Source organism: Anomaloglossus baeobatrachus, chromosome 3 (assembly GCF_048569485.1).
Source record: "Anomaloglossus baeobatrachus isolate aAnoBae1 chromosome 3, aAnoBae1.hap1, whole genome shotgun sequence".
In the NCBI taxonomy this organism is placed as follows: Eukaryota; Metazoa; Chordata; class Amphibia; order Anura; family Aromobatidae; genus Anomaloglossus; species Anomaloglossus baeobatrachus.
Window position 1 is genome coordinate 604,781,413 of NC_134355.1, and position 14,065 is coordinate 604,795,477.

A 14,065-nucleotide genomic window follows, 5' to 3' on the forward strand; every position below is an offset into this window, starting at 1 on the left:
TTGAAAGAAAAACAATTCAACCTATATATATTTTCCTAGAATTAGAAAATATAAAAATATAGAAAAACTCGGGTAAAAAAAGCAGAAACAAAATTGTACTGAATTGTAAACATTGGCACTAAAATACTGTCTGTAAAATAACATTTTAGAAATATATACATACTGTTTGTATTATTTTTTTAAAGGTCATCACCATAAGGGATTACATTCCGAAAATTCTGGGTCTGTCGGCAGTTAAGAAAAAAGTTGGAATTTATCAAGGATACAATGAAAATATCAATCCCTCTATTTCTAATATATTTTCTACAGCAGCTTTTCGCTTTGGTCATGCCACTATTCCTCCAGTTATACACAGATTAGATCCTCAGTATAGAGAACACCCCCAGTATCCAAGTCTTCTATTAAATGAAGTGTTTTTTCGACCCTGGAGAATAATAAGAGAAGGTAATTATCAGCTTTATTTAACACTAGCTGTAGTACACGGGCATTGCCCGGGATAGTAACTCTCTCTGTCTCTCTCCCAGTCTATGTCTGTCTGTCTGTCTCTCTCCCAGTGTCTCTCGGTCTGTCTCTGTCTGTCACTCCCAGTCTCTGTCTTTGTCTGTCTATCCCTGTCTCTGTCTGTCTTTTTGTCTGTCTTTGTCTGTCTGTCTCTGTCTGTCTCTGTGTGTCTGTCTCTGTCTATGTGTGTCTCTGCCTCTATCCATGTCTATCTGTCTGTGTCTATCTCTCTATCTCTTTGTCTGCCTCTTTGTCTGTCTCTCTATCTCTGTGTCTGTCTCTCTCGCTCTCTGTCTCTCTCTGTCTCTCTCTGTCTGTCTCTCTCTATGTCTGTGTCTGTCTCTCTATCTCTTTGTCTGTCTATCAGTCTCTTTCCCTGCCTGTCTCTTTCCCTGCCTGTCTCTTTCCCTGCCTATCTCTTTCCCTGCCTGTCTCTTTCCCTGCCTATCTCTTTCCCTGTCTGTCTCTTTCCCCGTCTGTCTCTTTCCCCGTCTGTCTCTTTCCCAGTCTGTCCCTTTCCCAGTCTGTCCCTTTCCCAGTCTGTCTCTTTCCCCGTCTGTCTCTTTCCCTGTCTGTCTCTTTCCCCGTCTGTCCCTTTCCCAGTCTGTCTCTTTCCCAGTCTGTCCCTTTCCCAGTCTGTCCCTTTCCCAGTCTGTCTCTTTCCCCGTCTGTCTCTTTCCCCGTCTGTCTCTTTCCCCGTCTGTCTCTTTCCCCTTCTGTCTCTTTCCCCGTCTGTCTCTTTCCCCGTCTGTCTCTGTCTCTTTCCCTGTGTGTCTTTCTGTCTGTCTTTCTGTTTGTCTGGCTTTTTTTTCTGTCTCACAGTCTGTGTCTGTCTCTCCACTGACATCATATTACCTCACACATAAGCTTCTTATACTATGAATGTCCTTTGTTCCTATAGCAACCAACCAGAGCTGCTATTTATAACGTGCAGCTCCCAGCTCCCAGCTCCATTCAGTTTAATGGAGGCATGTTTTTTGAAGAATAACTGTAAAGCGCATGAGGCATCTGTGCAAAATTGTGATTGTAAATGCGATGGTGCGGATTCCTTTAGCGGACATACACACACACAAACACACACACACACATACATACACACATACATACACTCAGCTTTATATATTAGATTACATTGCTATATTTTACACAAGTATACCCATGTATTTTGTCATTTTTATTCTTAAAGGAACCCTCCAATCCTCCACAAGTCTGTCCTTTGTTGCCTTTCTCACTAGATATCAGCCATTCCCACTTCAATGGGTTAAGCGCAGCAGAATCAGGTGCAGCAACACTCGAGAAAAAAATCACTTTGCCTGGATATGTTATGAAATTGCTATTAATTTTAGGGGTTCTGGTGGTTACCACTCCATAATTATATAGCAAATAAGTATTCATCAATCCAAAAATACATCAATACAAAATACAAACCCCAAAGGGGAGTTAAGATATTGTGGCCTTTGGAAAATCATCACAGGTGACATATCACCAGCAGCTTTAATCACAAAAAGGCACCACGCTTGGTGGTTGTAGATTACTACAAGCAACAATGAACATGATGGTTTCAACACTTTCAAAAGAGGTAACTACCTGAACAGGTGTAGATAGCTGGTATTCACAACAATGGCGTGCTGACAATCTGGGGCATAACTACAATTGGTGCAGGGGTAGCAATCACACTTGGGTCCTGGAGCCTAAGAAAAGTTGATTTGCCTATAAGAAGAGACCAAGCTGTTAAAGATATTCAATAATCAGGGGCCCCATTTAAGGTTTTTTTTTTATTGGGGCCAATGACCTTCAAGTTACAACACTGTTGACAATTGGGATACTTTGAAGGCCCATACCCCTGACTCCACTTCTCTGTCAGACTTGACTACTCCTCCACTCCGCTTCCACTGTCAACTCACCCGAACTCCACTCCACTGTTCTGAACTGAGTTCCCCGCCTAAGGCCTCGTTCACACGTCCGTGTCTCCGGCACGTGTTTGGTCTGTTTCCTCACGTACCGGAGACACGGGCACACGTAGACCCATTTAAATCAATGGGTCTGCGCTCACGTGCGTATTCTGCCATGGACCACGTGTACTTGTGGAGCAAACGTTTTGTCCGTTTTTCTCCGGCATCACGGGTGTCACACGGAACACAAACAGACCACACGGAGGTGTTCCATGTGACACACACCGGAGAAAACACACGTGTCTGAGAAAATAATAAAAAAACTTTACTCACCTTCTCCAGCACTGCTGTCTCTGTCTTTGCTGTCACTTGCTTCCGACCGCCGCTCATTATGCTCATTGCATATTCACTTCACCGCGGCCGGAAGCAGCAGCAGCGGGAAGTCAGCAGGACCAGAGACCGAAGATGAGCACCACGGACAGCGAAGCCAGGAACAGGTGATCAGAAAGTTCCCGTTCTCCGTGTGTTATCACGGATGACACACGGAGAACACACGTGTGCCATAAACACAGCTAACGGAGGGCAAAACGCACCTTTGACACGTCCGTGAAAAACGTGCGTGGTTTTTCACGGATGTATGAAAGAGGCCTAAAGTATACCCTGAAGAGTGCCTTGTTTTATCTTGGATATCTACGGTTTGGAAACTGACAAGTGCACCTCCATTTCTAGCTCAGTGGCTGTGCCTTATCCTGTTACAACTACAACATCACAAATTAGAGCAGTCAGTGAATGGAATTGTACCATGATTAATATTTACGTATATCTGTTTTATGTGAGTGCAAGTGTCTATGAGTTCAAGCCCTGGAGGCAAGGGTAAGAATTGTTAAAATAATTTTTGCAGTATAGGCATAAGGCAGCTTAAGTTTGGACTATACTTCTGATGCGTGGTATGTACCCAAAATGGACATATCTTATCATAATCGGAGCTGGTTCTAGCTACAGTATATGTGGGCCTCTTGTCTGCTTTTTCCCCAAGTTGATAAGCATAAATTGTGCTTGACCTTTGGTCAATTGTGCCCAAGTAACCATGGACTCAATCCAAGCTTGGTAACCAAAGGACAATACAGCTATCCCAAAGTTTACACTAACGTTTCTTCTTTCTATTAATGGGGATGTGGGGTGTATGGTAAACTAGTGTTAGACCATGCTATTCGGTCATAGTCAGGTAATAAAAGGGGTATTCCCATCTTCAAGATCCTATCCCAATATGTAGTATATGTAGTAGGTGTAGTAATAATAATAATAATACTAATAATAATACTAATAATAAATAATAATAATATTATCAGATATTTAACCTCCAATTAGAAATGTAGTATAGTTCTCCTGCTTAACTGTCACTTACCTCATGTTCAAGACATTGTGGGACCTTAGGTATCCATGGTTATGACCATGAGCAACTAACTAACTAAACTATATGCGTAGTCATGGACACCTAAGGTCCTACAATGCCCTGAATATGAGGAAAGTGGCATAGTGAATCAGGAGAACTTTATTACATTTCTCATTAGAGGTGTCAGGAAACAGCCGGTATCCGATAAGACGTGGTTTCAAACAGATATACAGATGGATCAATTACTTTGTTCCTTATGAATATGACTGGTGGTTGGCTGGCACAGGGAAGGCACTGTGAAACCACAAGTTTCCTGGGACTTCTCCCATGTGTATCGCACAAGGCCACCCAGAGAAGAACAACAAGATGTCTGCTCTGGTTTTTAAGAACCTATGTTCCCCCATGTCCCGTCCCCCTTGTGAACTAAGGCAGGGCTGGCAATGGGTGGGCCTCCTCCCTTCCAGGGAAAATATAGATTTTCAGTTTTCCTCATATCTCCGCACCTAAGTGTCTCACACGGAAGATATGAATATTATATTGCCCCTTACTATTTGATCTATCCATAGACAGGAAACTCGGGGTGCCTATGGCCTTCCTACGCCTAGTTATTAATTATTAGTTGCTATGCACATCTTACAATTTAGCAGAAAAGTATGTGACGTGAGTCTTGCTTTGAGGAGTCTGAAAATATACCTATCTTATTTATGGGAGCACCATGCTACCCAATATTGTAACTCTTTCAATGGCTCCGTTCAGATTGGCCTTATCCCTTTGAGGCTTGGTCATAAACTTGTACATCCTGAAGTTCTCTGCCTATCCCTGATCGGGACAGTTTGCCCCACAAGGGGCTTACTCTGCTCTGGGACTGTCCTCATTGGTTTTGTCAACTTGACCATTTGTTGAGTAGATCTGGGGGAATCACTGCTGCATGCAGGAAAAGGGGGTGTGCAAATGAACAGTGACAGCTGACTGACCTTTGACTATCATAATTCTCATAATATTTCTCATAATATCCTCACAATAGGTATTTTCTATTATTATTATTATTATTATTATTACACCTCCTACATATTGGGATAATATCTTGAAGATAGGAATATCCCTTTAAGTCATTCTTTTACCTTACTATTGACATATTCTTATATCCCAATGTTTTTTCAAACAACTTTTCAGAATCATTATAATGTCTTTCTATTTTAATTTTCATAACCATATTCTAACCTGTTGCATTAATTTTTTTTGTAATCTTCCATATCATAACTACCTTTTAACATTTTTAGGAGGCCTCGACCCACTGATAAGAGGTCTGCTTGGAAAACCTGCAAAGCTGCAAACCCAACAAGAAATTATGAATGAAGAGTTAACAGAAAAACTACTCGTGCTTTCCAATAATGGTTCAATGGATTTGGCATCTCTTAACTTGCAGCGAGGTCGTGACCACGGCTTACCAGGTCAGCTTTCTCTTTAGTCAATCAAAAAAGTTCTTTCTAAAGAACAGATCAGTTTGTGGCTCTTGTCAGAACTTTTGTACATTTTCAAAAGAGCCGTCATTAGTTATGTCAGCTGTCTATTCAGCTGCCTAGCTTATTCATTCCTTCTTGAAACCATCACCTTTACCACATAAATCTCCACGCACACTTAGATGTTTCATTTTAGATGTTAAAGGAGTTGTCCACTTTGAGAAAACTTTTTCTATACTATACTTATACTTAATTATTAGAGATGGGCGAGCACTAAAATGCTCTGGTGCTCGGTCCTCAAGTCGAGTAGGTCAGACACTTTGACGGTCTCAACTTGAGTAACAAGTATAATGGATGTCCATGATTGTCCAGTGCGGTTCTCCACCCACATACAGCCAGCCATATACAGACTACTTTCGGGGGAGGGAGGGCAGAATTTTTTTTTTCATACACTACATTCGAAAATGTTTCAACCCTATTCAGAGACTGAGAATGGTTCTCACAGGAGTGCCTCCAAACATCATGCAGTGAAGCAAGGCTATGCTTTGCGCTCATTGTTTCACAGACGACACATCCAAGCACTGACGATACTCGGCTGAGTGCTGCGTCTACCCGAACAAACCGATGCTTGATCGAGTACTGTACTGAACAGTGGTGAGCACGCTTGCCCATCACTGTAAATTTTCTACTTTTTTCTATAAAGTCCAGAGATGAGTCTTGTTGGGTGCTCCCGTTGTCTGTTGTTGTTGTCTGCAGCACTAATATCAACAGTGTCTGTTGTGATCTGCAGCGCTGGCGTACCATCAATGGCACTGCAGACAGGCACTGGGAGCAGCCAATGAGACTCATCACTGGACTCGGGAGGCATAAGTAAAACACAATTTGTGTTTGTACTACTAAGATACAATCACCTTTAGCATTAACATTTTTTATTTTCTCTTATTTGGTGTACAAAAGCTGAATTAAATGACAAACATAAAAAGATTAAAAATGTTAAAAAGTAGCAAAAGTGTTCAGGAATGGGCTCATTCAGATGGTTTTTTTTTTAATGAGTATTTTTCACAGATAGCACTTATAGCTATATTAGTGACTGGGTCCATTCACATATTCATGATTTTTCATGTTTCGGCCCACTCAGAATCGTGGAGACATCCTTGATATTTATCCTACTGTCAGATCAAAATCAGAAATGTAAATCAAGTGCTCCGTGAAAAAAATTGCACATGCCATGGATGCCATCCAAGTGTGGTCTAATTTTCACTGACTGTAGACAGGTATATGCAGGGTAGGACTGGGGTGTCTGGGGCCCACCAGGGTAAATAACTTTAGGGGCCCACCCGACAGCTACATGCAAATATCTATTAGCCACTATCCCCATTATTGTGGAGCGCTGACTGTAAGGCCCCTTTCACACGTCCGTGAAAATCACACACGTGTTTCACGGACGTGTCAAAAGTGCGTTTTCCCCTCCGTGAGCCGTGTTTATGGCACTACGTGTGTTCTCCGTGTGTTATCCGTGATAACACACGGAGAACGAGAACTTTCAACTCACCTGTCCCTGGCGTCGCTGTCCGTGGTGCTGAACTTTGGTCTCCAGCCCTGCCGACTCCCCGCTTCCGCCGCAGTGAAGTGAATATTAAATGAGCATAATGAGCGGCGGTCGTCAGCAAGTGACAGCAGCGGCAGAGACAGGAGGGCTGGAGAAAGTGAGTAAAGATTTGTTATTTTTTTCTCTGACACGTGAGTTTTCTCCGGCGCATGTCACATGGGACCGCGTCCACACTACATCCGTGTGGTATGTGTGCGGGCCGTGTGACACCCGTGCTGCCGGAGAAAAATGGACATGCATCCGTGTGGAGCACACGGGCTCACGTCTGCTCCACACGGAGGCACGGGCCAATGGCTGCACATGTGCGTGCACATAAACCCATTGATTTTAATGGGTTTACGTTTTCCCGTGTCTCCGGTACATGCGGACACGTACCGGAGACATGTGCGTGTGAAGGGGGCCTAAAGCACAGGCGGCTCCTGCACATCTCCTGTGCACACACAATAGCTAATGTACAATTACAGTACTTTTCAGTAAGGGGGATCTTTGGTGACAAGTTATCACTGATCCACAGAATCCACAGGTTTGGTAGGTGATAACTTATTGATCAGTGGAACCAGACCAGTGGAAACCGCACCGATCGGGAGAATGAGGAACTTTTATCCCTGACAGGGCACTTATATGCCCATTATAAAATGCAGCGGTGGCCGGTAAGATGTGTGACCGCAGCTCCATTCATCCAAATGGGGCGGTCAGATAAAAACAAGCGCAGCACTCACAGCCACTGAGGGATGAATGGAGCAGGGGTCGAGTCATACATGAGCTCCAGTAAAATGGGGGATAGAAGTTGCACATTTTGCCGATCAGTTCGGGTCCCAGCAATCAGAGCCCACTTATTAATAAGTTATCACATGCTTAGGCCACGTTCACACTGTCAATATTTGGTCAGTATCTTACATCAGTATTTGTAGCCAAAATCAGGAGTGGGTGAAAAATGCAGAAGCGGTGCCCGTCTTTCTATTATACCTTTCCTCTCATTTTACTGATTTTACAATTCCTGGTTTTGGCTTCAAATACTGAGGTAAAAAACTCACCAAATACTGTGTGCACATGGTCTTAGTAAAGGAGATTACTTCTTTTCACTGGAGACCTCTGTAAGTGCATATGTGCTGCAGTGCAATAGTCACAGGACAGCAAGGGGTTAAACATTCAAATATTTAAACTATTGGAAATAAAGAATCTTCCCCATATTGATAGAGAAAAAAAGTGACCTCCAGACACAACACAATCCACTATACCAAGACCAATAATACCACATACAAGAGGGAAATACCGCCACACCATGACCAGACAACATATTACCACCACATAGTGACCGAATACAACCACATACAAGGGATAAATACCGCCACACCGTGACCAATAACATATTATCACCACATAGTGACCGAATACAATCACATACAAGAGAGAAATACTGCCACACCATAATTAGACCACATAGTAAACAAATATTACCACATACAAGGGAGAAATACCACAACACTATGACCAGACTACCAAATAATACTACATACAAGAGACAAATACCACCAAACCATGACAAGACCACATATTACTACTACACAGTGACGACTACTACAAGAAATGATCATGAATAAAAACCACAATACTAATAACATTAATATTACCATCAGTGCCATTATACACAGGAGCTCTGTATATAGTGTCAGTGTACAGATAATACAGTGATCACAGGTGACTTTATAAACAGGAGATCTGTCTATAGGTAATACAGTGATCTCCAGTGACATTATACACAGGAGCTCTGTATATAGTATACAGTGTGTGTGTACATGTAACACACTGACTTACCAGTGACGTCTCTAGCTGAGGTTATTCATCTCCACTTTTCCTCTTCATCCGGCGCTGACCGCCATCACTTCTTCCTGCCAGAACATGCCTCTGCAGAAAATAACACACAGTCACCTATGTGATCACTCCCAGGGCACATTCCACACATTTTCCCCAATTTCTACACTACATCAGAATTTTGTTCCCCCATTGGAGACAGTATCCTCAAAATGAACCTATATTTCATCAGTAATAATGCCCCCTAATTTGCCCCTACAGTAATTAAGACCCACGTGCCACCATAAACCAATAACATATGTCCCTCATCCTGGCCCCTTTTATTTAATAATATCTGGGGGAAAAAGTGCAATCAGAAGGGTTGTTAATTGCTTTCTGCACAAAATATCCCCCCACACATTGCTCCTCTCCAAAATAGGGCCACAATGTGCCCCTTTCCATAATGTACCCCCAAAACTTACCCTTTCTATAATATCTCTCTGCATAAATCTCCCCCCTTGCTCCTCATTATACTATGCTGCCTGTCACAATCACCTTCCTAATTGCCTCATAATGACCCTCATTTCCCCATAAAGTCGCCACTGCCCCATAATGTCACTTGTAAAGTAATACCGCTCCTCCCCCACCAAGGCCCCCTCATCTCAAATTGCCGTATATACTCGAGTATAAGCCGACCCGAGTATAAACCGAGGCCCCTAATATAACCACAAAAAACTGAAAACGTATTGGCTCAAGTTTAAGCCTAGGGTGGGAAATGCAGAAGCTACTGGTAAATTTCAAAGTTAAAAATAGACCCTAATAAAATGTAATGTGCCCCCTTCTAGTATTGTGCACATCCTTGGGCCGTGTAGCAATGGGCCCCCCATCCTTGTGCACTGTATGAATGGTCCCCCCAGTCTTATGCACTGTATGATTTCCCCCCCATCCTTGTGCACTGTATGAATGGGCCCCCCCATCTTTGTGCAGTGTATGAATGGGCTCCCCTATCCTTGTGCACTGTATGAATGGGCCCCCCCATCCTTGTGCACTGTATTAATGGGCCCCCCCATCCTTGTGCACTGTATGAATGGGCCCCCCCATCCTTGTGCAGTGTATGAATGGGCTCCCCCATCCTTGTGCAGTGTATGGCTGGGCTCCCCCATCCTTGTGCACTGTATAAATGGGCCCCCACATCCTTGTGCAGTGTATGAATAGGCTCCCCATCCTTGTGCAGTGTATGAATGGGCTCCCCATCCTTGTGCAGTTTATGAATGGGCTCCCCATCCTTGTGCAGTGTATGAATGGGCTCCCCATCCTTGTGCAGTGTATGAATGGGCTCCCCATCCTTGTGCAGTGTATGAATGGGCTCCCCATCCTTGTGCAGTGTATGAATGGGCTCCCCATCCTTGTGCTGTGTATGAATGGGCCCCCCAGCCTTGTGCAGTGTATGAATGGGCCCCCCAGCCTTGTGCAGTGTATGAATGGGCCCCCCAGCCTTGTGCAGTGTATGAAATGGGCCCCCCATCCTTGTGCTGTGTATGAATGGGCACCCAGCCTTGTGCTGCGTATGTGTGGCGCCCTGGACAAGCCAGGACGTCACAGGTACTACATCAACACACCCCACACCCCGGCTAGGCACACCTAGGTCAAACACAAATCCTTGTTGCCTTCCTACAGGGGCTCATGTCCACACCAGGGGGTGGGCCAGGCGGTTGGCCCCGCCCACCGAGTTCACAGTCCTGGAGGCGGGAAAAGGAGTCAGTTAGTTCAGTTTCGAGTTGGAGTTGAGTTAGGGAAGTGGTAGTAGAGGAGGCTGACCGTGTCCCGGTGCGTGGCCCGGGCACATACAGCAAGGTTGACAGACGGTGGTGACCGTCTGCAGGAGAGGCTGATTGGAGTGACCCGTAAGGACCAGGGACGGGCGGTGGCCAGCCGGTACCGGATCGGGGAGTGAAGAGAAGCCAGCACCATTCGGCAGGGCCTACGGACCCCGACCAGGCTAGGAGTCGCCGTAAAACTGGTCAAATCCGTTAGCGAAGAGAACCTCCGGGGTTTCCCAGCAGTCAAGACCCGATTGAAGGCAACAGCTCACACCGTAAAGGGAAACACAGTCACTGCCAAGGCTACAGTTCCCAGGGCCAGAGCCTGCGGGCAAAAGGGGCTCCCTCAGCATCCATCCAAACTGGAGAGCGGGTTACCGGTGGGAAGCCATTGGAACCGTAAACACAACACAGGTGCAGGGAAAGACAGTCACCATCAACCTACCGGGAGGAGAACAACCGCAGCTGTCTGTGGGACCCGTCCATCCAGCCGTTTGTTTGACCAGAGACTCCGTGTAAATTACTGGCTGAGTGAGTACCACCGTGCCGTGCGGCACAGCGCTGCCACCTCACCAGGCCCCGTAACCCGCCTGCCATCCCTAACCCTCACTGGGGCCCCGGGACAACCAACCCCCCCTACCCACGGAGGGGAGAACTAACATCCAGGCTGCTCCCTGTCATCGCTCCCGGGATCCCCGTCCAGAGCAGCGGTGGTGTCACAACTTCACCACAACCGTGGGTGGCGTCATGGACAATATCCCCAAAACCACACACCAACCCCCTTTCACTCACATGCGAGGAACGCCGCTCGAGTCCCCGGGATCCGGCCCACTGCTCGAGCCACCACCGAGGAGCAGCAGCAGCAGCAGCCGGACCCGAGCAGTGGGTGAGCGCAGCGTCCCCTCCTCCGCCCGCGACATATGAATGGGCCCCCCAGCCTTTTACAGTGTATGAATGGACCCCCCAGCCTTGTGCAGTGTATGAATGGGCCCCCCAGCCTTGTGCAGTGTATGAAAGGGCCCCCCAGCCTTGTGCTGTGTATGAATGGGCCCCCTTTCCTGTCCCCTATTATGCCATTGTTCACACACACACACACACACATACACACACACACACACACGTTATTCTCACCTTTCCTCCGTTCCTGCGCTGTCCTTACCTTATCAGTCCGCAGGCTCATAGACCCCTCGGTGATCCCGTTCTCTGCACGGAGCCGCCGCCGCAGGATGCCATCATGGCTTTACTGCAGTTAAATGCTTTGCGGCGCCGTAAAGCATTTAACTGCAGTAAAGCCATGAAGTCACCTTCAGTGACGGCTCCGTGCAGAGGACGGGATCACCGAGGGGTCTATGTCCTGCGGTCTGGAAGAAGCAGCTGGAGCACCGCGGGAACGGAGGAGAACAGGTGAGAATTAATTTTTTATTTTTCTTCGGCTCCTCCTGAGTGCTTACCTTCAGCCCTGTGCGTCCTCCTCTCTGCTGCTCTGGCGGAGTGTGATGACGGCCGCTGTGTCGGTGCGGGGCTGAGCAGCTCCTCCGCCTCAGTCCTGACACTGGTCACACTGTTCAAATATACGCGCGTCTGAAAGATGCGCGTACATTTGAATAGCAGCGCAGTCTCCAGGACAGGTCTGGGACTTCCGCATTGCAGGACCTACGGTGATATCACATGACTGTGATGTCACCACAGGTCCTTCTGCAGCCCCGCAAACTGCAGCGATAGTACGGAACTTGTGCTATCGCTGCAGTTTGTGATTGAAAGGCTGGGGGCCTTCAGAGCACGAAAGGGGAGGCCCATCACAGCGTGGGGGCTCTGCCCAGTCTGCCGCACATAACGCCGGCCCCAAAAAAAACGGCGGCCCCACGGCGCTATACACTGCCCTGCACTATATAAGGCACAGGGGCCCACTGAGGGCCCGGGGCCTACCGGGGGATTCCCCGCTACCCCGCCGGGCCAGACCGACCCTGGGTATATGCCGAGAGACTTTTTCTTATTCATGAGAAAAACTGATGAAAATCAGACCAAACTCTAAAGAAACTCGTTTGACATTTTGATGAAACGTGGTCAATTTTTCTCATACGTGAAAAAAAACCTGCCATTTGAATGAGAAGGGCTTTCCAACTTTACTTAAATAAATGTTGTAGAGCTTTTCAAAATTCAGTGGAATGCACAGTCCTCTCATCAGAAGATTAAAAAAAATGAATTTCCAGTGGTAGAAAACCAGTTCTACAACTAGTTTTTATTACGTCTGCATTTCATCTATAAAATATGCTTTAAAGTATAATTGAGCAAAAAGATTCGTAGGCCCCTGGTCCGGTGGCCATGTTGATAGTCAGTGGTTGCAGGAGCAGAACCTTGTAAACATCTTCCTACCTGATGGTGTTCCCCCGATTAAAGGGTCAGGCATGTTATCATGGATGCGTCATGGCATAATGATGATGATATGCGGCCCTACAAATCCAAAGAGGCTAGGTTACAGATGGTTCACATACAGTACAGACCAAAAGTTTGGACACACCTTCTCATTCAAAGTGTTTTCTTTATTTTCATGACTCTGAAAATTGTAGATTCACATTGAAGGCATCAAAACAATCAATTAAAACATGTGGAATGAAATACTTAACAAAAAACTGTGAAACAACTGAAAATATGTCTTATATTCTAGGTTCTTCAAAGTAACCACCTTTTGCTTTGATTACTGCTTTGCACACTCTTGGCAATCTCTTGATGAGCTTCAAGAGGTAGTCACCGGAAATGGTTTTCACTTCACAGGGGTGTCCTGTCATGTTTAATAAGTGGGATTTCTTGCCTTATAAATGAGGTTGGGACCATCAGTTGTGTTGTGCAGAAGTCTGATGGATACTCAGCTGATATTCCTATTGAATAGACTGTTAGAATTTGTATTATGGCAAGAAAAAAGCAGCTAAGTAAAGAAAAGCAAGTGGCCATCATTACTTTAAGAAATGAAGGTCAGTCAGTCTGAAAAATTATGAAAACTTTGAAAGTGTCCCTAAGTGCAGTGGCAAAAAACATCAAACACTACAAAGAAACTGGCTCACATGAGGACCGCCCCAGGAAAGGAAGATGAAGAGTCATCTTTGCTGCGGAGGATAAGTTTATCGAAGACACCAGCCTCAGAAATCGCAGGTTAACAGCAGCTCAGATTAGAGACCAGGTCATTGCCACACAGAGTTCTAGCAGCAGACACATCTCTAGAACAAATATTAAGAGGAGACTTTGTGCAGCAGACCTTCATGGTAAAATACCTGCTAGGAAACCACTGCTAAGTGCAGGCAACAAGCAGAAAAGACTTGTTTGGGCTAAAGAACACAAGGAATGGACATTAGACTAGTGGAAATCTGTGTTTTGGTCTGATGAGTCCAAATTTGAGATCTTTGGATCCAACCACCTTGTCTTTGTGCGACGCAGAAAAGGTGAATGGATGGTGTCAGGAAAAGGGGGAGGAAGTTACACCCCCCCTTTCCACCAGCCAGAGCACGTGACTCGCTCTCTAGCGCCCCTCTTATAGTCAGGCCAATTATGGAATTGCCCGACAATAAGCAAGGAAGCCGCTATTCTACTATGCCGATGATTGAAGG

At 45.7% G+C, this 14,065-nt stretch overlaps 1 protein-coding gene across 1 annotated transcript in view; it reads left to right on the forward strand.

Moving 5' to 3' along the window:
* TPO (thyroid peroxidase) overlaps window positions 1–14,065 on the forward strand; it is a 230,903-nt gene that overhangs the window by 117,488 nt on the left and 99,350 nt on the right. The window contains exons 7-8 of the mRNA XM_075341562.1: window positions 186–444; window positions 5,067–5,237. Coding sequence (XP_075197677.1) covers window positions 186–444; window positions 5,067–5,237 — 430 coding nt within the window. The remainder of the gene's footprint in view (window positions 1–185; window positions 445–5,066; window positions 5,238–14,065) is intronic.